This window comes from Stomoxys calcitrans, chromosome 1 (genome assembly GCF_963082655.1).
Source record: "Stomoxys calcitrans chromosome 1, idStoCalc2.1, whole genome shotgun sequence".
NCBI classification, from domain to species: domain Eukaryota; kingdom Metazoa; phylum Arthropoda; class Insecta; order Diptera; family Muscidae; genus Stomoxys; species Stomoxys calcitrans.
The window spans coordinates 126,772,683-126,800,031 of NC_081552.1; the positions used below are offsets into that span (position 1 = coordinate 126,772,683).

At 40.6% G+C, this 27,349-nt stretch overlaps 1 protein-coding gene across 1 annotated transcript; it reads right to left on the minus strand.

The window, feature by feature from the left end:
• Nucleotides 1-23,006: 23,006 nt before the first annotated feature.
• LOC131996859 (uncharacterized) lies at nucleotides 23,007-27,131 on the minus strand. The gene is made up of 2 exons (XM_059367005.1): nucleotides 23,308-27,131; nucleotides 23,007-23,073 (listed from the first exon to the last, which is right to left on the minus strand). The coding sequence occupies exons 1-2, from the start codon at nucleotides 27,129-27,131 to the stop codon at nucleotides 23,007-23,009; spliced, it is 3,891 nt and encodes a 1,296-aa protein (XP_059222988.1).
• Nucleotides 27,132-27,349: the final 218 nt, after the last annotated feature.

Genomic DNA, 27,349 nt, shown 5'->3' on the forward strand with positions numbered 1-27,349 from the left:
ATCAGGTTATGAACCGATTTGAACCATTCTTGGCAAAGTTGTTGGATATAATAACAAAATACGTCGTGCAAAATTTCATTTCAATCGGATAAGAATTGCGCACTCTAGAGGCTCAAGAAGTCAAGACCCAAGATCGGTTTATATGGCAGCTATATCAGGTTATGAACCGATTTGAACTATACTTGGCACAGTTGTTGGATATCATAACAAAACACGTCGTGCAAAATTTCATCCCAATCGGATAAGAATTGCGCACTCTAGAGGCTCAAGAAGTCAAGACCCAAGATTGGTTTATATGGCAGCTATATCAAAACATGGACCGATATGGCCTATTTACAATACCAACCGACCTACACTAATAAGAAGTATTTGTACAAAATTTCAAGCAGCTAGCTTTACTCCTTCGGAAGTTAGGGTGCTTTCGACAGACAGACGGACGGACGGACAGACGGACGGACATGGCTAAATCGACATAAAATGTCACGACGATCAAGAATATATATACTTTATGGGGTCTCAGACTAATATTTCGAGTAGTTACAAACAGAATGACGAAATTAGTATACCCCCATCTTATGGTGGAGGGTATAAAAATAAACCGATATGAACAATATACGACACGGATGTCGAAAAGCCTAACATAAGTCACTGTGTCAAATTTCAGTGAAATCAGATTATAAATGAGCCTTTAATGGGGCCAAGACTAAAACGAGATATCGGTCTATATGGCAGCTATATCCAAATCTGGACCGATTTAGGCAGTTGCAGAAAATTGAAGAAGAGCCCAACACAACTCAACGTGCCAAATTTTGGGCAAATCGAACAATTAATGCGCCTTTTATGGACCCAAAACCTTAAATCGAGAGATCGGTCTATATGGCAGCTATATCCAAATCTGGACCGATCTGAGTCTTACACAATTCACTGTCCCATATTTCGGCGACATCGCACAATAAATGCGCCTTTTAAGGGATCAAAACCTTAAATCGAGAGATCGGTCTATATGGCAGCTATATCCAAATCTGGACCGATCTGAGTCTAACACAATTCACTGTCCCAAATTTCGGCGACATCGGACAATAAATCCGCTTTTTATAGTCCCAAAATCTCAAACCGAAAGATCGGTCTATATGGCAGCTATATCCAAATCTTTACCGATCTGGGCCAAATTGAACAAAGATAACACAACTCAATGTCCCAAATTTCAGCAACATCGGATAATAAATTTGGGCCTAAGTCCCTAAATCGGCGGATCGGTCTATATGACAGCTATATCCAAATTTGGACCGATCAGGGCCAAATTGAAGAAGTATGCCAAAGGGCCTAACGCAACTCACTGTCCCAAATTTCATCTAAATTTGGTTAATAAATGTGGCTTTTATGGGCCTAAGACCCTAAATCGGCGGATCGGTCTGTATGGGGGCTATATCAAGATATAGTCCGATATAGCCCATCTTCGAACTTAGCCTGCTTAGAGACAAAAGAAAAATAATATGTGCAAAGTTTTAGCTCAATATCTCTATTTTTAAAGACTGTAGCGTTATTTCAACACAGACGGACAGACGGACGGGCATGGCTAGATCGTCTTAGATGTTTACGCTGATCAAGAATATATATACTTGATAGGGTCGGAAATGGGTATTTCGATGTGTTGCAAATGGAATGACTAAATGAATATGCCACCATCCTTCGTATACCAACCTCAAACCAACCTCAAACCTTTGTATTCTGCAATTGATTCCATATCCACTTCTGGGAATCAACGGATATGGAATAAATTGCAGAATACAAAGATCTGAGTTTCGTCACGGAGTAACATTACCTTTTGTAACTATTAACATAAAAATTCGAAATAAAGCAAGTCTGAAATCGAAATAAAACATTTGTCGAGTTCTATGCGCGGTATCTCTTTTTATTCAAACAAAGAATATTGAATAAGAACTGTTATGCTATTGCAGCTTTATCAAGTTATGTTCCGATCGGTTTATATGGGAGCTGTATCAAGCTATTGATCGATTCAGACCATATCAGACTCGTATGTTGAAGGTTATGAGAGAAGCCGTTGTACAAAATTTCTTCCAAATCGGACGACAATTGCGCGGTTTATATGGCAGCTACATCAAAACATGGACCGATTTGGAAGTGATACCAAAACAACACGTGCAAAAGTTCAGTCAAATCGGACGAAAATTGCGCCTTTTAGAGGCTCAAGAAATCAAGACCCAAGATCGGTTTATATGGCAGCTATATCAAAACATGAGCCGATTTGGCCCATTTACAATCCTAACTGATCTACACTAACAAAAAGTATTTGTGCAAAATTTCAAGCGCCTAGTTTTACTCCTTCGAAAGTTAGCATGCTTTCGACAGACAGACGGACGGACATGGCTAGATCGACTTAAAATGACATGACGATCGAGAATATACATACGTTATGGGGTCTCATACGCATATTTTGAGGTGTTACAAACAGAATTTCCTGGAATATCTCTGTGTCCCGGCACCCAGAACAGGTGAATTTTGAACTGTTCAGCCATCTTGTTAAGAGATCTGTGACAGTCGAGGGAGGTTTTTGTGTTCAGATTGTATTCGTATATTGTATCAAGGATAACACAGTGTCCGTAGCCGCCACATGACCAAAGAGAAAGCTCCCTTAACCTCTCGGCAGTCGTCCCAGCAATTTGTCTATTCACAATGTCCAGAGGCATTAGCTTCAGTGCATCAGATGGTGTCGTCCTCAGTGGCTGTGCTGCACAAACAAGCTATCTTTTGGATCCGGTTGAGTATTGAACAGTAGGTGGACTTTTAAAGCGACGTCCAACAGACCACAACATAATACAGCATTATAGGTCTGACAACTGCAGTATATACCCAATGCATGACGCGTGGTCTAAGTCCCCAACTTTTGCCAATGGCTCTCTTGCAGGTGTATAGGGAAAGAGTTGCCTTTCTTTCTGTTCAGCAAAACACCCTGTTAGTTTGCGCTTTCTGTAAACGGATCTAAACCAAATCCAATTTTTATAAAATTTTGTACACGTATTAATGCGAGAAATAATTACGTCAAACATAATTTTGTGAAGATCGGCCAAAAATTTCGGCTACTACAGCCTTAACAGGACATATCGGATGAAATTTTTTTCAAAATAATTAGCGTTCGTTTTTGGGAAAAAAGAGACCTGTTCAATATTTTATAACAATGCGAAAACAAATGTGACCTGTACCTTGATTACAAGATTATATACACGGACTCACAAACGGACAGACGTACATGGTTACATCGATGGTTAATCGGGTCTACCTGTTCTCCTTCTTAGCGTTGCAAACAAATGCACAAAGTTTTAATACCCTGTACCAGTGGTAGTGTAGGGTATAATGAGTGTGTCACTAAAAATGAGCGAGTTTCTGTCGCTTGTATGTCAAATTTCTGATTTCGCTGACTTCGTGATCGTGTAGTAAAATTAGTTGAACCGCAACCAGTCCACAAAATGTGAACAGTTTGACGTATGGGAAGAAGATTAAATCAAAACATCGACAAATACCAGGTCCCATTATGGTGTAATTTAAAGACTCAAACGCGATTAATCACATTTGTACTGCTACTTGTTTGTTTGTGCTAATGGCTAATGTTACGTGCTAATGGCTTAAAAGGGTCAATAACAAAACAGTGGTTTATTAAACTTGATAAATGTTCTAATATAATTTTATGCATACATTTCTGTAAAGTGGCCACGTCTTTGTTTCCATTTAGGTAAATGCATTTCTTAAATAAATTCATGTCTGGCCGGGATACAAATAGTCGCTGTCTATCAACTCAAAAAAAAAAAAACATTTTGTGGCATTTTTATTGGAGACTGACCCATTGTATTGAAAACATTAAAAGCCATTCCGTTTTCATGTGATCCAAAATAGACCATAATGCCGAAGTCAGTTCGTAAACTACTCGCATGAAACACTAAAAGGCTTAATTGACCTCTCGAAAAAGTGTTCCGTATTAAACGAAATAGTTAAGATAAGAAGGCGCCACTACTTAATGTAGATGTTAACTTTATGCATGAGGCACCATTTCTCAAATGAGTTGGTTGTCAGTTAGTAGGCATGACTGGGTGTGAGAGCAACATAGTTCTGACGCTTTGTTCTTTTCTTTATTCAACTAAAATGTTGCACACTTTCCGCCACTTGCCGGTAGTAATGAACAGGTGCAAGGGAAGCATCCATCCACTCCTGACTGCACTCATCGGAACCTTTGTAAATGATTACCAAAATAAAAAAAAAAAGTCTGTCTGTCCACCGGACAAGATCTTAAATGATTTGTGAAGAGTGGTAGGCAATCTCCCTTACGGATACCATGACGTTAGTTCTGCTTGGCTACTTTAGGGATATTTAAGACAATGGACCGGCCGATGATAACATTATTATGTTGCATTAGTTGTTTTTTCTCCAAAGTTGCATTTATAGCTAATGTTGTAGCATTTAGTGCGGTAGGTCCCTTTTGTACAGGGAAAGTGACCAGAAAAATGATTCATCATCGACTTGTGTTCATAGAAAGTGGGTTGTAAATTGTCCGTATGTCGAACATGAGTTTTTCTTACCGCACTAGTCCTTGGTAATTTCCATTGGCATTAGAATCTGTAACATAAATTAAATTTTTTCCCCGTACAAAGAAACAAATGTCTATGCATCCCTTTTGTTCGGTTTAATAAATTAAGAATAGTTATTTTCCTCTGATAAATATGTTCAAAGGTAGAAAATGGGAATGAAATACTTTGAGTATACATGTGGTTATTTTTAAATCACAGAGAGAGCCGAATTTAAACAAAAACAATTTCCACTATTTTGTACCCTTCGAAATTGGTGGGACACGATTTCATTACTGAAACTCCTTCTAACTGCCAGTGCGGCACAAACACACAGCACACGTTCTATGCTTTTCTCTTCCTCTACGTCCTCACAGCTTCTGCAAAAGTCGTTACCACACATTGTGTCCATCTATCATTCGTTGCCCTTCGAGCCTGATCCTGGAGACTTAACTTGCATGTCGCTGGAGGCACACCAAACGTAATAATCCGATGTATAGGCCATACTGCCTTGGACATTGGGTATTATATCCGTGGCCGCCTCATGAATAAAGGTAATGTTTCCTTAGCCTCACAGCATTTGAAAGTCGAAAAAAAGTAGTAAAAAAATGCCGTGTAAGAACGGGCAGAGAAATCTCTTTGAAACTTAGAATGGTAAGAGCTAAGTTGTTAGAGAGATCATATGCAGAATTTCAAAGCCCTAGGTGATCCTGGCGCCTCTTGGCAGGTTGCAAAGTTTGGTAACCTCGTCATTTCAAAAAATTCTTGGGCTGCCAAATCATCATTTGTTGTCCGATTTCCAAAATTGTTTTTCTTTGCTGAATAGTGCTCAAAAATCTCTACAAAAAGTCCGATTATGGTATACAATATCTTTACTGGTTTTGGGGATATACTAGTTTTAATTTATATTTGTAGAAATTTTGGCCGAGATTGGCTTCGTATTTGCAATTTGCGAAGGCGATTTTCATGTTTATGTATGACAAGCTGACCCGGGCCCGCTCCGCTGCGCCTTCTTTTACTTTATATGGAACAAAATTTGCCTTGGAATATTTATTTTCGACAATTAAAGAGCTTTTAGTGAAATATCATGCTTCGAATATAGTATATCGCTTGACTAATTGTTCAACAATATAAGTGCCTTTGTCCGAATCCCATATGATCTTTATTAGTTAACGAATTTAAGTTTGGATGTAAGGTGTACTCCATTCTTAAAATACTTCATTTCAGCCCGATATTCGCATGATGTCTGATTGAGTGGTGTCTTCGGAGGAGAGGTGGTCCCCCAGATACTTGGCCCTGAAAAAATATCAGCATCGTGCTCTTCTCTTAAATACCATTTATTTAAACCCCATATTGCCATTGGCCTCTTAAGCCAATAAGTTTACAGGATGAGACGTTCCCAAACACATGGCCCCAAAATAGGTTATCAAATTCGTTTTCTAATCTCAAATACCTTTCATTTGAGCCATATATTGGCATGGTCGAAAAATTTGTTTCCGTTGGGGGTATTTTGGGAAAGGGGTGATGCCCTAAATACTTGGTCCTACATTTGGATATCAAATTCGTATTCTACTCCCAAATACCTTTATTTCAGCCCCATATTGCGATGGTCACTAAAAAATTGCTGTGTGTGGGGTATTTTGGAAAAGGGATAGAACCCCAGAAAATTGGTTCCGAAATGGGTATCAATTCTTGCTCTACCCCCCAATACTTTTCATTTAGGCCCACATTGTCATGGTCGGTAAATATGCCCGATTAAGCGGTGTTTTGGGGATTGGGTTGGTCGCCCAAACACTAAGCCCGGAAATATATCAGCAACGTGCTCTATTCTTATATATCTATATATCATTTATTTGAATCCCATATTGCCATTGGCCTCAAAATTGGATATTAAATTCGTTTTCAAATCTCATTTAAACTTCTTATTGCAAAAGTCAGCAAATATGTCCGGTTTCGGGTATTGGCCCTAAAAACTATGAATATTTAGTTCCATTTTCTTTACGACCCAAATTGTCTCGGTGAGCAAATACGTCCTATTTGGGGGTTGTTATGTGGTGGGACGTCCCCTAGACAGTTGGTCCCTAATGTTGATATCAGATACGTGGTCTACTCCGAAATACCTTTAATTTGAGCCCCATATTTCCATAGTCGGCAAACATGATCGGCTTGGGGGGTGTTTTGGGGCATGGGCAGCCACTCAGTGAGTTGGCTTTGAAAATATATATCGGATTCGTGTTCCACTCTAAAAACCCTCTTATTTGAGCCTCATATTGCAAAATTCTGCAAATACTTTCAATTTGGGTGGTGTTGAGTTGGTGGTGTGGCCCCATAGACACTTTTCCAAAATATTGGTATCAGATTCGTGCTTTACTCCCAAAGACCTTTCATTTGAGCCCCATATGGCTATGGTCGTATATTTGTCCCCTTTGGGGGATGTTTTTGGGTAGAGGCGGCCCCCCAAACACTTGGTCCCATATTTGGATATCAGATTCTAATTGTACACTCAAATACCTTTTATTTAAGACCCATATTCCCGTGGTCAGTGAATAAGTCATTTTTGGGGGCTGTTTTGGGGAAGGGGTCCACCCCCCACCCCCCAGAAACGTAATCCCACATTTGGATATCATATTCGTATTTTACTTGCAAATACCTTTCATTTGAGTCCTATATTGCCATGGTCCGTAAATATGTCCGATTTAGGGGTGTTTTGGGGCTTGGGGTGGTCCCCGTAGAACTTGATTCGACAAATGGATATCAGATACGTTTTCTTATCCTAAATACCTTTCATTTGAGTCCCATATTGTGGTGATTGGTGTAAATATATGTTTGGTAGGTTTTAGGGTGGGGCAGCCCCCTAGGTACCCCTTCCGAAATTTGGACACCAACCTTTTATTTTATATGAGAGCACACAAAATTTCGCTTAAATCGCACCACCCATCTCCGAGATCTAACGTTTCTAAAAATTAGGGTAAGGGGGAGGGTCCGCCCCCCCTTCAGATATCAAAAAATGTAGTACCCATTTTTCACCACGGGATCATTATGCACCATCTGTGACAATTTCAAGAAAATCGGTTCAGCCGTTTCTGAGTCTATAAGGAACACACAAACATACAAACAAACCAACACAAATTGATTTTTATACCCTCCACCATAAGATGGGGGGTATACTAATTTCGTCATTCTGTTTGTAACTACTCGAAATATTTGTCTGAGACCCCATAAAGTATATATATTCTTGATCGTCGCGACATTTTATGTCGATCTAGCCATGTCCGTCCGTCCGTCCGTCCGTCCGTCCGTCCGTCTGTCTGTCGAAAGCACGCTAACTTCCGAAGGAGTAAAGCTAGCTGCTTGAAATTTTGCACAAATACTTCTTATTAGTGTAGGTCGGTTGGTATTGTAAATGGGCCATATCGGTCCATGTTTTGATATAGCTGCCATATAAACCGATCTTGGGTCTTGACTTCTTGAGCCTCTAGAATGCGCAATTCTTATCCGATTGGAATGAAATTTGGCACGACGTGTTTTATTATGATATCCAACAACTGTGCTAAGTATGGTTCCAATCGGTCCATAACCTGATATAGCTGCCATATAAACCCATCTTGGGTCTTGACTTCTTGAGCCTCTAGAGTGCGCTATTCTTATCCGATTGAAATGAAATTTTGCACGACGTGTTTTGTTATTATATCCAACAACTGTGCCAAGTATGGTTCAAATCAGTTCATAACCTGATATAGCTGCCATATAAAGCGATCTTGGGTCTTGACTTCATGAGCATCTAGAGGGCACAATTCTTATCCGATATGCCTGAAATCTTTTACGACGGATCCTCTCATGGCCATCAACAAACGTGTTTATTATGTTCTGAATCGGTCTATAACCCGATACAGATCCCATATAAATCGTTCTCTCTATTTTACTTCGTGAGCCCCAATGGGCGCAATTCTTATACGAATTGGCTGAAATTTTACACAGGTCTCCAACATATAATTTAATTGTGGTCCGAACCGGACCATATCTTGATATCGTTTTAATAGCAGAGCAACTCTTTTCTTATATCCTCTTTAGCCTAAGAAGAGATGCCGGGAAAACAACTCGACAAATGCGATCCATGGTGGAGGGTATATAAGATTCGGCCCGGCCGAACTTAGCACGCTTTTACTTGTTATGTATAAGATTTAGACTTTTACTATAACTCGTAATAGGTCATCATTTTTTAGCATGTTGTCTGCTGCTGCAACTTCGACTGGTGGAGCGGCAGTTCCAGGCTCCACTAGCCGACAAACGACTGGTATGCAGTGGCTTTTGACGAAGACACCTGGTTCGAGTCTTAATAGAAGACGCATCGCTCACAGATTTATTGAGAAGCTTGGTGCGAATGATCCTAAGACTCTCACTAATAGGGAGAGAGACTCTCTAAATTGCGCTCAGGGATTCGCAGTATAGGCTACCCCAAAGACTAGACGTCTAGATTCGGAAACTGCACCGCAGTCAGCCAATAGGCTGCGGTCACCTGGAGGGCATCCCATGCGTAAAAGAACTAAGGCGAACAATAGTAAGATGTGTCCAACAACATTTGCTAATTTCGCTAATGGCAGTTTGGTGATGGCAGTTGTCGACAAGGGAGAAGAACAGGGCGGCATACATAGGAATAATTGGAGTGGGATAGTCAATAGACTGCCATCAGTATACTCGAATGTCCTTGTGGAATTTCCTGGGTCTCCTCCAGTTTGTGACGTACCAGGCTGGTATCGGGGCCGAGACAAACTAATTGCCTTCGTGGATCAACGCTTAATTGAAATGTGTCATTGTGCGCTAAAAAAGATTGGTGAGATCAGGCCAGGTGCAGAACTAGATTCAATCAAGAAGGAAGATATTCCTTCTCGACCAATGGCGCATGCTTGGATACCAAGGATTCCCTAAGATCCTGAATCCACACTTGGAAGACTAAGGAAATGTAATCTTTAAGACCTCGGATTCAAAAGTTGAAACTGTAGGTCTATAGAAACGGGGGGTGTGGAATCAGGAGACGTCTCAGCAGTTACTGCTGAACGCTTACCAGAGGAACTATCGCCCACATCGCTTAAGTCTGGCGGATTGCAGGAGATTGAACATCCCCCAGCCACAATCGAGACAGGAGGTGATGGCATCAAAACGGGACCCGACAAGCCTTGTGTGGGTGGGTCATCCAGTTGGACTGGGCTTAAGTGTGCGCCAGCGGGGAAGCACGGTACTCAGAAAGAACTTTGACAGCAGCAGCTAGTGAAGCATATAAGGTGCAATCGTGGACACCGCAAGTGTTCAGTGTCCTGAGGAAGAGTGGTTCCACAGCTTCTCACCTTCCGCTGGATGCGTACGAAAGCTCATCGTGACAAGATCTAACGAATCTTGTGAGGATGAACTCCTGTGGAATCAGAAGACGAGGCAAACACAACGGCGGTAGAAGTTCTGAATCCTGACTATGGTCCGGTTTCTACAGATAAATCTCCACCATTGTAAGGCTTCGGCGGCACTAAAACTCCTCCTGATGGCAGGGGATTCGACATTGTTCCTATCCAGGAACCATAGGCGTGTGAAGAAATGGTTTGTGGACTAAGAATTCCGGGATGTAAACTACTCAAGGATATGGGGAATGGGAGACACAGAGCCTGCATTCGTGCAAAGCGTAGTTTAAATGTTTTTCTTCATTCGTCACTAAGCACTGAAGATTTGGTAGTAGCCAGCCTTGAAATAAAGAAGTCTCATTACTGACTGGCTTTCCTATATATTGCACATGATTCAGAGATGCCTCCTTCAAACCTTAAGTCGCTGGTTGAATCCGCTTCTGAAGGGAAAAAGAGCCTTATTGTAGGAAGTGATGCTAATGCACATCACTAGATATGGTGAAGTTCAGTTGTTACCGAAAGGGTTGAGTTGCTTATCGAATGTATGAACAATGACTAGTGAGGAAACACTAGAACTACTCACTGATACACATTTCCCGGGAAATTCTCCAACGGACAACGTGGCGCCAGAAGACGTTAACACTGGTATGCATTTGTCGGAGGGTATTAGAGAAATTGGGTTTGAGCCGATGATCCTTTGAGCAATAAGAAGTTTCGCCAGGCCCTGATGAAGTATAACCGGTTGAATTACAAGCAGTGTCTGAAAGACTCGTTCCCTGGCTTAGGGAGATATACTCCTCTTGTATCTCATTCTCATTAATACTTGTGAGATGGAGAGACACGAAGGTCATTTTTAGTCCGAAAGCAGGAAAACCCTACAGCACGAAGGCGAAAGATTTTTGTCCTATTAGTCTGTCATCCTTTATGCTGAAGACACTTGACAGGTTGATAGAAACATATCTTAGTGCAAAGATCCCTGGATATCGCCTGTCGCGACAGCAGCATGCACTGAAACAGCCCTTCACGACCTAGTCGGCTACATAGAGAGTTCACTCGTTGTCAAGTAGCATTTCTTGACATTGAAGGTGCTGTCAATAATGTAAAACCGACGTCAATCATGGAGTAGTTGGAGTTTGTAGGCATTAACTCCACCTAGAAAGTTTAATTTATAACTTACTTACTAAAAGATGCATTAAGGCAGGCTTGGGATCTGTGGATCTAAAAAGATGGGTCAGCAGAGGAACACCTTGAGAAGGTATACTGTCTCCTCTACTTTGGAATATAGCCATTAAAAATATATTATTGTCTCTGGAAAAAAAGGTGTTAAAGTGGTCGTGTATGCTGATGTCGTGGCTATTTTGGTTAAGCGAAAGTTTCCCAGCACTCTTAGAGATATACTTCAGGAAGCTCTAAGTGCAAGAGCGAACAACAGTGGACTACCGAAAGTGGTCTAGGTAGACATAAGTAGTTCTTTTCAGCAGGAGATACAAGTTGCCTACAGTGGCACCTGTCTCCTTGGGAGGAGAGAATGTTCCATTTACAGAAAGCACAAAATACCTGGGTGTTTTGCTGTATAGAAAATTGAACTTCAAATCCAACACCTGCAAGAGAGCTATTGGCAAAAGTTGGGGATTAAGAGCGCGCGTCATGCATTGGGTTTATACTGCAGTTGTCAGACCTATGATGCTAAATGGTGTTGTGGTCTGGTGGACGGAGCTTCGAAAGTCCACCTACTGTTAAATACTCAACCGGATCCAAAAGGTAGCTTGTTTGTAAATCACAGCCGCACCGAGGACCATTTTGATGCACTAAATTTAATGCTACATCTTATGCCTCTGGACATTGTGGCTAGACAAATTGCAGCGACCACTGCCGTGAGGGTAAGGGAGCTTTCTCATTGGTCATGTGGCAGCTATGGACACTGTGTTATCCTTCATATAATATCCGATGTTCCAGGCAGTGTCCACATCCTATCTGATTCGCTTTTTGATAAAAGGTACTGTACCACTATTCTTTATAGAACCGATCGGAACTAAGATATCCCTGGTAATAGAAGTTACATAGACTTCTATACGGATGGTTCCAAACTAAACGACCAGGTGGGCTTTGGAGTGTACTTTTAAGATCTAGAAATACGCATATCGAAAATGTTACCCAACCACTGCAGTGTGTATCAAGCGGAGAACCTTGTAATTAGGCAAGTGGTGGAATAGCTAAGATATAATGTCATTATGACGATTGGCATAAATATCATCTCAGACAGCCAGGGAGCCACTAAATCCCAGGAGAACGTATTTCTGAACGCAAAAACCGCCTTTGACTGTCGCAGATCTCTCAACGAGATGGCTGAACAGTTCAAAATTCAACTGTTCGAGGCGCCGGGCTACATAAATATCCCAGGGAAGAGGATGAGCTTGCGAGACTAGGAACTACCCCACACATTCCAGGGATACTGGAATCTGTGGGTATGCTTCAAGCGACATGTAAGCTAAATTTGCAGGACCAGGCCCGAAGGACAACGAATTACATATATGGTCATAAAGAGGGAGTTGTGAGCATTCCAAAACTATGCAACCTAATGTAGACTTGAAGAGGTCTACCGCATTGCTGCCATTGGCTAGAACAGATGCCTCAGTCATTGTGTCCGTCATGACAGGTCACTGTCTAATCGGAAAACATACTGACAGACTTAAGGTTGCCCGCAACGACTTTTGCAGAAGCTGTGAGGACATCGAAGACGAAAATACTATAAAACGCCTTCAGTGTGTGCGTCCCACACTAGCAGTCAGAAGGAGTTCCACTTTAGGTTCTAATTTCTTTCAGAACCTGTCTGATTTAGCGGATGTGAGCATTCGCAAGTTATTGGGCTTTTTAAAGCGATCTGGATGGTTCAACGGTAGGAACAAGAAGGCATCTTCCTTCTTCTGTTCCTGTGGTATCACAAAGGATGAAAACGTCTAAGTGAGTCTGATGGCAGACTGCTACTTAAACCTAACCGAACCTAAACTATGTCCCCTAAATCCGTGCAAACAATTTTTTACACCAAACAATATTTGTAGCCTCCACAGCAAATTTACTAAAAAATCCCGATTTTGAAACCATCTTTACTCGAAAAATATATTTTGGGGATTTGTGTAAGAAAATTTGGGCAAAATTTGTTTATGTTTTTTAAGGACACTTCTATCTGCAAACTTCAAAAAGAATTATTAAGATATCTCTATTCGTTTCTTTCATTACAAATTATTTTATCTGTGCAATGTCCGGAAGCATTGGGTGTAATGTCCGATGGCATAAGGTGTAGCATTAAATTCAGTGCATCATATGCTCAGAAAAGATTATTCCTGCCTCGGAAGCAATGCGAAAATATTCTAGCATACAAATGCGCATTTCGAGAGCTCAATAAGTATTCATAAAACTATCATACAATGTAAAGCAATATTCCTTAAAAAAAATGACCAAAACGTAAGTGGGTATAAAACCCACCACTGAAGGATGGGGGTATATTCATTTTGTCATTCCGTTTGCAACACATCGAAATAACCATTTCCGACCCTATAAAGTATACATATTCTTGATCAGCGTAAAAATTTAAGACGATTCAGACATGTCCGTCCGTCTGTCTGTTGAAATCACGCTACAGTCTTCAAAAATAGATCGGTCCAGATTTGGATATAGTTGCCATCTCTCGATTTACTGTTTTGCGCGCATAGAAGGAGCATTTATTGTCCGATGTTACCGAAATTTGGGACAAAGAGTTAAGTTAAGCCCCTTCACATATTTCTGCAATTTGGTCTAGATCGATCAAGATTTGCATATATTGGGTTGCCCAAAAAGTAATTGCGGATTTTTTATATAGTCGGCGTTGACAAATTTTTTTCACAACTTGTGACTCTGTAATTGCATTCTTTCTTCTGTCAGGTTTCAGCTGTTACTTTTAGCTTGCTTTAGAAAAAAAGTGTAAAAAAAGTAAAAAGCTACTAAAAAGACTTATATTTTGTTATACATAATTAAACAATGACTTGTACTTATTAGTATTTGGTCCAAATCGGATCATATTTCAATATAACTGCTATGGGATATAAGGTATGCAATTTTCACCGGATTTTAATGAAAGGTGGTTTACATATATACCCGAGGTGGTGGCTATCCAAAGTTCGCCCGGGCCGAACTTAGCGCCTTTTTATTTGTTCATTTTCAAACTGAAATTACTCCTTGATGGTCCATTTCCAAAGAAATCGAGAAATCGTTAATAAATGCACAGTCTTTTGGCTAGTTTTCCGGGTCCAGTAGGAACCTCATATTGTCCCTTTCCATATTCTGCTCTATTATCACCGAACACATGGCTTACACCATAATACGTGAATTAAATCGGAAAGGCAGGGAAGTGAACGCTGTATGGAATATGGCAAATCCAACTAACACAAGGGAATGGAAACCAATCACATTAAATGAGTTCGATGCTTTTTTAACTTATCATTTTGTATGCTGGACTCACTAAATCGAATAGGGAACCTCTTGAAGAGTTATGGGGCCCAACGCGCAGTCTAGTATATAAAGCTGCATTATTATTAGATCTTACGAAGTGCATTAACCAATGCCTTAGAGTCGACAATGGAAACACGTGACAGCAGCGACTAATTGATGGTAATTGTCAAATGTTGCAGTCTAACTTCGCAGTTGCTTACACTCCGCATGGTGCAGTGACCATTGAGGAGCAGTTATTCCCATACAGAGGACGTACCCGCTTCACACAATACATTCCATCGAAGCCTGCCAAGTACGGTATAAATATATGGTGGTTGTGCGACTCAAAATTATGTTATCCTGTCAAAGGAATCATTTACTATGGGAAATTGCCTGACCAGGCACGAGAAGTGAAGCTAGGGCAGAATGTTGAACTTCAACTTTCGGAGGGATATTGAATGCAGGCCGCACAATTTATGCCGACAGTTTTTCACAACTTTGGATTTGGTGCGTACTTTGATTAGGAAAAAACCGCATATGTTGGAACAGTGCGCTCTAATAAGACATGTGTAACTCGAGAATGCCAAAAAATTATACGCGTCTTGACAGAAGCACATTGTTCGACTTCAACGAAAGTGATATAACAATATGTTAATATGTGTCCAAGAAGAACAAAGCGGTCATTTTGTTGTCGACACAACATATAATTGCGGTGTGGACATGAAACCGAAAAGAAGAAGCCGTTTGCTAATTTGGATTACAACGCCAACAAATCGGGTTGATACAATGGACCAGATGCTTGGCACATATACAAGCAAGAGCTCAACAAACCGCAGGCCATTGACCATGTTTTATAATGTAGTGGACATTGCAGCATTAGCTGCACTTATCTCATACAACGAGATGCAGCAAATAAAAATAAGTGACAGACGACGGTCATTCCTACTGATGCTGACAAAACAATTTGCACTACCAAAAAAGAGAAACGAGCGCTGAAAAATCTCATAACCGCATATCCAAGGATACGGAACGCAATGGAAGCATTTGGTGTAAAGGTAAGAGAAAAGAATTATAATGTTCAAAAGCAGAATAACTACATAATATTGTTCTTTTTAAATATTATCCACACCGGCTGAAGGAGCTGCACCGTCATTTGCGTCTAGAACGAACAGACCGTCATGTCGCCTATGCCGTTCTGACTACGGATGGCAGCGGAAAACAAGGGCTTATTGCCATTCCTGTAACAATCCAGTTTGTGCAGAGCATTCAACACATTTGCATCGATGCTACACCTGAACAGATAATATGTTGGATGAGGGACAATCTACACAACAATAGTTTTATTGGCTTTTTTCATATAAAACTCATAAAAAAGTTAATCATGTTAGATATAAAAAAAATTTTTTCTAACATTCATTATAAAGGGTGATTTTTTTGAGGTTAGGATTTTCATGCATTAGTATTTGACAGATCACGTGGGATTTCAGACATGGTGTCAAAGAGAAAGATGCTCAGTATGCTTTGACATTTCATCATGAATAGACTTACTAACGAGCAACGCTTGCAAATCATTGAATTTTATTACCAAAATCAGTGTTCGGTTCGAAATGTGTTCATTCACCGTAACGTTGCGTCCAACAGCATCTTGGAAAAAATACGGTCCAATGATTCCACCAGCGTACAAACCACACCAAACAGTGCATTTTTCGGGATGCATGGGCAGTTCTTGAACGGCTTCTGGTTGCTCTTCACTCCAAATGCGGCAATTTTGCTTATTTACGTAGCCATTCAACCAGAAATGAGCCTCATCGCTGAACGGTGAATGAACACATTTCGAACCGAACACTGATTTTGGTAATAAAATTCAATGATTTGCAAGCGTTGCTCGTTAGTAAGTCTATTCATGATGAAATGTCAAAGCATACTGAGCATCTTTCTCTTTGACACCATGTCTGAAATCCCACGTGATCTGTCAAATACTAATGCATGAAAATCCTAACCTCAAAAAATCACCCTATACATGTACAATTAGTAAATAGCAATAGGTTAGGTTGAAAGGAAGGTGCAGATATTAATCCGCCCCATCCCCCTATGGACATACACCTAAGCCAGTAATCGGCTTGTTGTGCACTTTAAAAACAATAAAGTAACCTCTTAGAAATAAGAGCGTGCTAAATTCGGCCGGGCCGAATCCTATATACCCTCCACCATCGACTGCATCGAGAGAAGCCGTTGTAGAAAATTTCTGCCAAATCTGATGACAATTGCGCCCTCTAGAGGCTCAAGAAGTCAAGATCCCAAATCGGTTTATATAGCAGCTATATCAGGTTATGAACCGATTTGAATCATACATAACACAGTTGTTGGAAGTAAAACCAAAACACGTGCAAAATTTCAGTCAAATCAGATGAGAATTGCGTCCTCTAGAGGCTCAAGAAATAAAGACCCCAGATCGGTTTATATGGCAGCTATATCAAAACATCGACCGATTTTAACCACACTTATTGAGAATTGCGTCCTCCAGAAGCCCAAGGAGTAAAGATCAACGGTTTATATGGCAGCTATATCAAAACATGGACCGATTTGGCCCATTTACAATCCCACCCGACCTATACTAATAAAAAGTATTTGTGCAAATTTTCAAGCGGCTACCTTTACTCCCTCGAAAGTTAGCGTACTTTCGACAGACAGAGGGACGGATATGGCTAGATCGACTTAAAATGACATGACGATCAAGAACATATATATACTTTATGGGGTCTCAGACGCATATTTTGTGGTGTTACAAACAGAATGTCGAAATAAGTATATTCCCATCCTATGGTGGAGGGTATAAAAAGAAAATTTTAAGCTATGCATTCCGTGCTACTTAAAGAATCCTCAATTGTTTTCAATACCACTCCCCTAAGTTGGTTCTTGCAAGCGTTGCTCGTTAGTAAGTCTATTCATGATGAAATGTCAAAGCATACTGAGCATCTTTCTCTTTGACACCATGTCTGAAATCCCACGTGATCTGTCAAATACTAATGCATGAAAATCCTAACCTCAAAAAAATCATCCTTTAGAATATGGATGTCGAAAAGCCTAACATAAGTCAATGTGTCAAATTTCAGTTAAATCGGATTATAAATGCGTCTTTTTTGAGGCCAAGACTTTAAATCGAGATATCGGTCTATATGGCAGCTATATCCAAATCTAGATCGATCTGAGTGAAATTGAAGACGGATGTCGAAGGACCCAACACAGTTAACTGTCCCTAATTGAGGCGCCATCGACAATAAATGCGCCTTATCTGGCCCCAAAACCTAAAACCGAGAGATCGGTCTATATGGCAGCTATAACCAAGTCTTGACCGATCTGTGCCATAATGCAGAACTATGTCAAGGAGTTTAACCTTACTCAATGTTCCAAATTTCGGCGACATCGGACAATAAATGCGCCTTTTATGGGCCTAAGATCCTAAATCGGAGGATCGGTCAATATGACAGCTATATCCCAATCTGGACCGATCTGAGCCAAATTGGCGAAGGATGTCGAGGAGCCTAACGTTACTCACTGTCCCAAATTTCAGCAAAATCGGATAATAAATGTGGCTTTTATGGGCCTAAGACCCTAAATCGGAGGATCGGTCTATGTGGCAGCTATATCCAAATCTAGACCGATCTGGACCAAATTGATGAAGGATGTCGAGGGGTCTAACACAACTCACTGTCCCAAATTTCAGAAAATCGGATAATAAATGTAGCTTTTATGGGCCTAAGACCCTTAATCGGAGGATCGGTCTATATGGCAGCTATATCCAAATCTGGACCGATCTGGGCCAAATTGACGAAGAGTGTCGAAGGACCTAACACAACTCACTGACCCAAATTTCAGCAAAATCTGACAATAAATGTGGCTTTTATGGGCCTAAGACCCTAAATCTGAGGATCGGTCTATATGGCAACTATATCCAAACTTGGATCTGGACCAAATTGACGAAGGATGTCGAAGGGCCTAACACAACTCACTGACCCAAATTTCAGCAAGATCGGGTAATAAATGTGGCTTTTATGGGCCTAAGACCCTAAATCTGAGGATGGGTCTATATGGCAGCTATATCCAAATCTGGATCTGGACCAAATTAACGAAGGATGTCGAAGGGCCTAACACAACTCACTGACCCAAATATCAGCAAGATCGGGTAATAAATGTGGCTTTTATGTGCCAAAGACCCTAAATCTGAGGATCGGTCTATATGGCAGCTATATCCAAATCTGGACCGATCTGGGCCAAATTGACGAAGAAGAATGTCGAAGGGCCTAACACAACTCACTGACCCAAATTTCAGCAAGATCGGGTAATAAATGTGGCTTTTATGGGCCTAAGACCCTAAATCTGAGGATCGGTCTATATGGCAGCTATATCCAAATCTGGGCCGATCTGGGCCAAATTGACGAAGAATGTCGAAGGACCTAACGCAAGTCACTGACCCAAATTTTAGCAAAATCTGACAATAAATGTGGCTTTTATGGGCCTAAGACCCTAAATCTGAGGATCGGTCTATATGGCAGCTATATCCAAATCTGGATCTGGACCAAATTGACGAAGGATGTCGAGGGGCCTAACACAACTCACTGACCCAAATTTCAGCAAGATCGGGTAATAAATGTGGCTTTTATGTGCCAAAGACCCTAAATCGGCGGATCGGTCTTTATGGGGGCTATATCAAGATATAGTCCGATATAGCTCATCTTCGAACTTAACCTGCTTATGGACAAAAAAATAATCTGTGCAAAATTTCAGCTCAAGATCTCTATTTTTGAAGACTATAGCGTGATTTCAACAGGCGGACGAACATGTCTAGATCGTCTTAGATTTTTACGCTGATCAAGAATATATATACTTTATAGGGTCGGAAATGGATATTTCGATGTGTTGTAAACGGAATGGCAAAAAATTAATGTACCCTTATCTGTCGGTGGTGGGTATAAAAAAATGCGTTTTCATATAAAATTTCATACGAAAATTGGACCTTGTACTTTGTATAACGGCAACGGAAACTCAACCATCGGAGGGTTAACGCTGCGCTTTGCTCCAAAGGTGAGGGCGGAAAATTCGCGACGGAACGCATGATGGAAGTCTTAAACAAGCAAAACCAAGTTTTAGTAAAGGCGAAATGGGAAGTCTTCCAAAGGGAGGATAAGGAGGAATGAACTCTGCTTGTGGGGGCATTGATCAAGTTTCTGTGACAAGTATGGCTAAGACTGAGCATGGCGTACTACTAGACCAAGGCAGTCTTTTTCAGGATTGTAAAGTTTAGTATAGGCGAATATCTCCATATTAAGCCATTAGGCAGTGCAGTGGCGGGACACTCAATACCGCCTAACGAACAGGGGGCCGTCGACAAGACAATATCCGACTCTCTCAATATTGGGAAGACTAGGATAAGCAAGATTCAACACAGCCTAACAAACAGGGACCCAACGAAGGAATCATCAACGACTCTTTCAAGATTTGGAAGACTAGGATACGCAAAGATCCTAATATTGGAACATCAGGCAATATGTCAACAGGATTGCAACTGCACTAGTAGGGTCTTTCGAAGATGATTGTCCTCTTGGAGAAAGGAAATCAGCCCAAGAAGAACCCTGGAGGACCGGGGAGATTCGCAACATTGGGAAACAGGTCCGCAGACTTTACAACAGATCACGTTATAAAATGACGTAAGTTCACTGGTGTGTTAACGACTCACGGCTCAAGGAGCACCACAAGATCACAAGAGCGCAAAACGTATCTCCTGGAAGCTTTTCTGCGACCAGGTCGATAGCGGTAATGACGCCGCCAAGATGAATAAGTATCTCTCAAAAACCCATGTCAAAATTGAAACGTTAGTAGACGACATGGGAATTAGAGCAGAGACAACGGAGAACACACTGAGGCTTACGATGAAAACGTATTTTCCACGGTATACGACGAGGATAACGGAAATACCGGAATCTTGGGATAGTGAGTTTGATTGAAGGCCGATCGGAATTTATGGTAAAGGAAGAGTTGAGGAGCTTCAAATTATTTAAGTTACTCGGACCTGATGGAATATATATAGCGTTACTACCGAAGGAGATCGACTATCAGTCGCTCCATCTGGTCATTATTTTTACAGCGTGCCTAAGACTTGCATATAGTCCGTGTACAAATCCAGGGTAGGCTTTAACTGTAATGGACTGTATGTAGGTAAATTAAGGGCTCCCAGATTTGTAAGCAGTTTCAACGAAATAAAATGGAATAAAAAAATGCAGTATTTTAGAATTCAGTTACAGTATGTAAGTTTATTGTGGACAGCGGCAGCTTACCAGTTCAGATGATTATGCACAAGTAAACTTAAAATACAAAGCGTCAGGCAGACATACTGATTAAGAACATACAACAATTAGTTTAAGTTAATTCAGCAAAGAAAGGGACAACATGTTAACTTAAATTGAGTAAAAGCTTTCTTCATATGACAAAGAAAGGGTTTAAGGTGACCGCTTTGTTTAATTAATGGTATCTAAGAATTCAATTCATTAAGTATTTCAGTTAATTCATTTCTTAATTTCTAAAGTTCAATAATTTGTAGAACGGAGTTCAACATGCCGCCTCCCTTGCAGCATTGCAATTTAGTACGTACAAGCTCCGGATATAATCCAACCGAAGATGGTGCTTTGGGCTATGGGCATGGACGAGGAGGTTTGAATCATGCCAGCCAGAAGTATTTTGGACAATTGATCATTTCCAATTATAATTTCAATGTCCGACGGCTTGAAGAAGTGCGGGTCAGCTAACGTGGTGATATGATCGTATATAGATTGCAATTCTTTCTCAACAGTATCTTTGGGCAGAGGAATGTCGAACTTGGATTTGACAATTCCAGTTATTTGTATTTTAACTGAGGGATCATGATAGGACTGCAGAGTAACAGTGCAGAAATCAGTGTGTTCTTTCCGTGTAGTCTGAAGATGTAGCCGCTGAACCATTGAACGCAATATGAAGGTCTGTATTCCACCAGAGTTTAGCATCAGCCGAATTTTATCAGGACCGTTTGTAGTCAGAGCACGTGCCCAAGCTGTAGGAGAAAATACATGTGATTTCGATCGCTGACTTAACCTTTCATGTACGGATGGTTTTGGCGAACGGTGGCGTCTCATATTGGGTGTTCTCCGTGAACTGGAAGGGGTTATGGAGCGACGTCCAGAAGACGAGTTCTGGGAGCTTGATGGCTTCGGATGGTTGTTTTGCCATGAAGAGTAGTTCTGCTGGCTAGCTTTCCTCTTATTATTATTATCCGTATGAAGCATGGTGTGGTGGTTGTTATTGCAAACCAAGCATGTTTTTCGGGAAGGGCACCAATCACGAGTATGGGCCGAGCAAAGGCATTTAAAACAGAACCCTTTATCCTTGACTACCTTCCGCCGCTCGAAGACATCCATTTTGTTAAATTGAAAGCAATTTTTCAGTGCATGCCTTTGATGGCAGATGCGGCACTTTGGTAGACTATTTGCAGAGCTGTAAACGTAAAATTTATTAAGTTGTGAACGGATGTGGAGAATACTAATATTAGGCAGTGGGAAGAATGCAGAGTTTGACCAAGGGGCGAGTCAGTAATCCATTTCGAGTTCGTATTTCAGCTACGCGAACATTAGAATCTTGCCCTCTAAAGACCTTTTCTACTCGACCTAGTAACCATTCACTGGGAGGAAGATTGTCCTCCTTAACCACAACGAAGTCGTCAGTTTTCAGATTTTGTTGGACAGACTTCCATTTATATCTTCGCTGAAGCTCAGAAATGTACTCTGTCTTCCATCGCTTTGCAAATTGAATTTGTAAAGCCTTAAGTCTTTGCCATCGATTTATCAGAGTCAAATTATCAGAATAGTCTTCAGGGACAGCGATTAAAGCAGCTCCCCTCAGTAGATGGCCAGGGGTCAATGGAATCAAATCAGTTGGGTCTTCGCTTATAGGGGACAGCGGTCTAGAGTTCAGAATACTTTCGATTCTAACAAGCAGAGTGGAAAATTCTTCAAAAGTAAATTTGATATTAGCAGCAACCTTCCGTAAATGCGTTTTCATGCTCTTTACAGCCGCCTCCCATAAACCTCCCATGTGTGGGGCGTGAGGAGGAATGAAATGCCATGAAAACTCGTGCAAAATATACTTCTCAGAAACCGATCTTTGTACATTTTCCAGAAATGTTTTGTATTCAGCAGATAATGACCTACTCGCGCCAACGAAATTTGTTCCGTTATCAGAAAAAACCTTGCTAGGATATCCTCTTCGCCCAACAAATCGGCTGAAGGTGGATAGGAAGGCCTCAGTTGTAAGTTCGGAGCAGGTCTCCAAATGAACGGCTCGGGTTGACAAACACACAAATATGGCAGCGTATCCTTTTTGCAGTTTCGCATTTCGAAGTCTTGACGTCTTCAACTCAAAGGGTCCCGCAAAGTCTACACCAGTGTGTGTAAATGGTAACGAAAAAGTGCATCGTTCAGGCGGCAGTGACGACATTATTTGAGTGCGAATGCGATGCTTGTATAATGCACAGGTACGACATTTCCTTATACAGTTTTTAACTGCGCTTTTTAAGCGTATTATATAAAATTCCTGTCGAATTGCCCTCAGCATAATCTGGTGCTCTGAATGTAACAACATTTTGTGAGTAAATTCTATAAACAGTTTGCAAAACCGTGATTTCTCTGGTAATATTATCGGATGCCGTTCATTGTAGCTTAAATCAGAATTGGCTAAACGACCATGAACTCGTAACAGTTTGTGTTCATCAAGAATGGGGTTCAAAGTTAAAAGTCGACTTTTAGAACTAATAGGTAAGTTATTCGTAAGCGCTTTATATTCGGAAGGGTAATACATACGTTGAGCCATTTTTAGTAATACAATCAGTTTCAGGAATGGATTGTTTTTTGCATTTATTTATAAAACGATATACGAAGCAGATGACACGTAAAGCTCGATTGAACGAAGAAAACCGATCCAGTATATTATCAGTTTGTGTCTCGGTGTGAAAAGTGGACGCTTTCCGTTCGAGATCAGGTTCTTTAAATGTAGTTGGTTTCGGCCAAAACTCTGATGATTTTAACAACCATTTTGGGCCATTCCACCAAAGAGAATTATCTTTAAGTTCCGAAGCAGTGCATCCACGAGTTCCTAAATCGGCAGGATTCTCATTTGTTGGAACGTGCCTCCATGTTGCGTTACCAACATTATCCAATATTTCAGAAATCTTATTAGCGACAAATGTCTTCCAATGAAACGGTGGTTTGTCCAACCACGCCAAGGTAATTGTCGAGTCAGACCAAAGATAAATGTCAGTGACGGAAATGTTCATATTTCGACAGATAGACTTTAACAGTTTTGACAGTAATGTGGCGCCGCATAATTCAAGTCTGGGTAAGCTTACAGTTTTTAGCGGTGCTACTTTGCTTTTCGAAGCAAGTAAGTTAGAAGTTCTAATTTCTCCATTCGAAATAGTACAGATATAGATGCAGGCGCAGTATGCTTTCTCAGAAGCATCACAGAACCCATGAATTTGAATCAGTTTTTCAGGGGAATAGTGAATCCAGCGGGGAATCTTGATAGATTCAATTTCAGAAAAGTTTGAAATGAAGTAATGCCATTTTTCAAGCGAGTGCGGTTTGACTTCTTCATCCCAGTCAGTACCATCGATCCACAGTTGCTGCAGAAGAACTTTAGCTACAACCACGATGGGAGCTAACCATCCAGCGGGATCAAATATTTTGGCAACGATAGATAATATTTTCCTTTTAGTAAGTGGGTTGTCAGGGAACTCAATGTTTGAAACACTATAGTAAAAATTGTCAGCCATAGCATTCCATCGAATGCCAAGAGTTTTGGTTTCACTGGTATCCTCAAGCTTGAGGAAATCTTCGTTGAGAAGATCCTCGGGGGGCATTTGTTTCAGGATTTGGGGGTGATTTGCCGTTAACTTTTTTAGTGGAAATCCAGCAGAATTTAGTAAGTCAATGAGTTCTAATAAATAGGATTCTGTTTCCGATAAAGAATGAGAACCAGACAATATATCATCAACATATATTTGATGCTTCAAAATTGATGATGCAACAGGATGACTCGACCTTCCATCTTCGCTTAGTTGCACTAAGGTCCTTATTGCCAAGTATGGAGCACAGTTTACTCCAAAGGTAACAGTTTTGAGACGAAAGTCCGTGATTTTTCCAGTTGAGGAGTTTCGAAATAAAATTCGTTGAAACTCTCTATCTTCTGGGTGTACATATATTTGTCGGTACATCTTTTGGATGTCACCGTTAAAAACATATCTAAAGAAACGCCAACGTAAAATGACATTCATTAAATCGTTTTGTAATATAGGACCAGTGTGCAGAATATCATTCAAAGAACAACCAGTTGATGTTTTCTTTGAGGCGTTAAATACAACTCTAACTTTTGTCGTAGTACGTTCAGGCTTAACGACAGCGTGGTGTGGAAGATAGAAGGATAAATATTTCGATCTCAGGCAAATTTCTGTGGAAACAGTGGGCTCCATATGGTCGAGTTCAAGGTATTCTGATAATACGCTATTATATTCCTTTGCCAGATCAGGGGATTTTTCTAAAGTCTTCTCCATATGAAGATATTGACCCATAGCAGCTCGTCTCGACGATCCGAGAGCTATACTGGGGGGTAAGTCGTGGTGAAATGGTAATCTAACCAAATATCTTCCGTCAGATCGGCGCACAGTAGTAGTCTTGTAAAAATTTTCGCACCAAACATCATCATCCGATAAACTCTTTGATGATGGAATCTCCTCAAGTTCCCAAAATTTCTTTACTTGTTCATTGAGTGTATTAGAGCATGCAACGAAAGATGCGAAAGAAGTTACAGTTCTAGATGGGCCACTTAATATCCAACCAAACTCAGTTTCTTGTGCCAAGAGGTTACCAGATATATTCTTTTGCACCCCAGATTTCAAAATAGACGGGAGAATGTCACTACCCAATAACATGTCTATTTGTGCAGGTTTATAGAAATTGGGATCAGCTAAGTCCATATTTCTCAAATCAGACCAATTGGATATGGTAGTAGTGGAAGACGGCATCAAATGGTTCAAGTTGGAAATTACAACCGCTGTTGCCTTCAGTTTGAACTCAGATTTCCTAGATCTTAGCGTTATATTGCAGAGTTTCGAAGAATTCTCTAAAACAGTGCCACCCAATCCAGAAATCGTCGTAAACGCTTTCTTAGTGGGTATTGAATAACGATTGACAATTCTATTTGAGATAAATGACTCTTGGGACCCTTGATCAATAAAGACTCGAACAGTGAAATTGGTTCCTAAGTGTTCCAAGTCAATTAAAGCGGTTGGCAAAATAGTACAATGACCAGAATGTGCAAAATTCGACTGAACATACGAAATTTGACCAGAATAAGCCTCAGCTGAAGTAGACGGTACGTCTTCATGTTGCGTGTCAACATGGTATGCCGAAACCTGTGTTTGCTGATTACTTGGATTCGTACTATGATTAGACTCAGGGTGCAGTAAAGTGTGGTGAGATCGTTGACATTCTTGACAAAGTTTGTCGCTTCTACAACTTTCAGATTTATGACCATAAGACAAACAGTTTTCGCATATCTTGTTTGTAGCAATAAACTTTCGTTTTTGACCAAGATGCCAAGACTTGAATTTTGGACAAGTGCGCAGGGAATGATTTTGCCCACAGGCCTTACAGGGTCTAAAATTCTGATCAGTTTTAGCGTGATAATTATTCGTTCTTTGTGGAGTCGTTTGTTGGTTTGAGGGTTTCCTCATATCTGATATCGATTCCAACATATCGAGTCGCTTTGAAATAAAATCATCAAGTTTGTTCCAAGTAGGCATTTGCTTATGATCATTTAGGGAGTTTTCCCAAGCAGTCAGAGTTTCTTCAGGCAGCCTTGAAGATACCCAATAAACTAATATGGGATCCCATGAAATAACAGCTATGTTATAAGTTTTAAGAACCGAAAGACAGTTATTAATCGTAAATTGCAAATTCCGCAAAGCTTTCCCCTTCTCAGATGTAACGCGATCACTCTCAAATATCTTCCTAAGTTGGTGGTTGATAAGAATGCGCTTATTCTCGTAGCGCTGTCGCAGTGCTTCCCAAGCCAGTTGAAAATTATTATCGGTTAAACTAAATTGTTTAACAATTTGGTTGGCTTCACCCCGGGTTTTCGACCTTAAGTGGAACAATTTCTGGGCAGGAGACAGTTTTGGATGTTTGATATAAATGGCTGTGAACATATCTCTGAAGCTTGGCCATTTATCATAACCACCGCTAAATAGTTCGGTATCACATGGAGGAACTTTTAGGGAATACCCAGTTTCAGTTTCGGTTTCAATAATCCCAGATGGCCGTGATGACCTATCCATTTTCCCTTGTTCTATATCCATCAAGTCAAGCATTGAAGTCTTACATGCTTTATAGGACCTGCACGACTCGTTAAACTTTGAGTGAATAGATTCCTTTTCCTCCTTAGTTGGACCTGGATCAGTGGTCATTGAATTTTCATAAACTTGGGTCAAAGTGCGCCAACGACGATCTAAATCGTCCAGATCGACTTTCAAACTTGACAACGTATGCTCAGTAACATCGATAGTTGCAAAGTTGGCGCAGAATGTGACCAGCTGGTCAGAAAAGAAGATGAACTTCTTCGATGACATTTTTTTCAGAAAATCTTAACAGTGAACAAACCCCGCACTAGGGCCTAGATAAAATTAATTTTCCGTATAGGAGCGATTACAACAAACTAAGCAATCCCACAAGGAAATGATCAGATCAATTAACAAATAAATATCTCGAAATATATATTTCACAACGAAATGAACAATTCTCCAACTAATAGTAATACCCAAATAGCCTCAATTAACATAAATCTAAA

Excerpts from the sequence above, each read along its gene's own strand:
- LOC131996859 (XM_059367005.1), bottom strand. The coding sequence starts at position 27,131 with ATGTCATCGAAGAAGTTCATCTTCTTTTCTGACCAGCTGGTCACATTC. Across the intron at positions 23,074-23,307 it reads ATTACTAAAAATGGCTCAAC|AGCACCAGATTATGCTGAGG; the intron begins GTATGTATTACC and ends TGTTACATTCAG.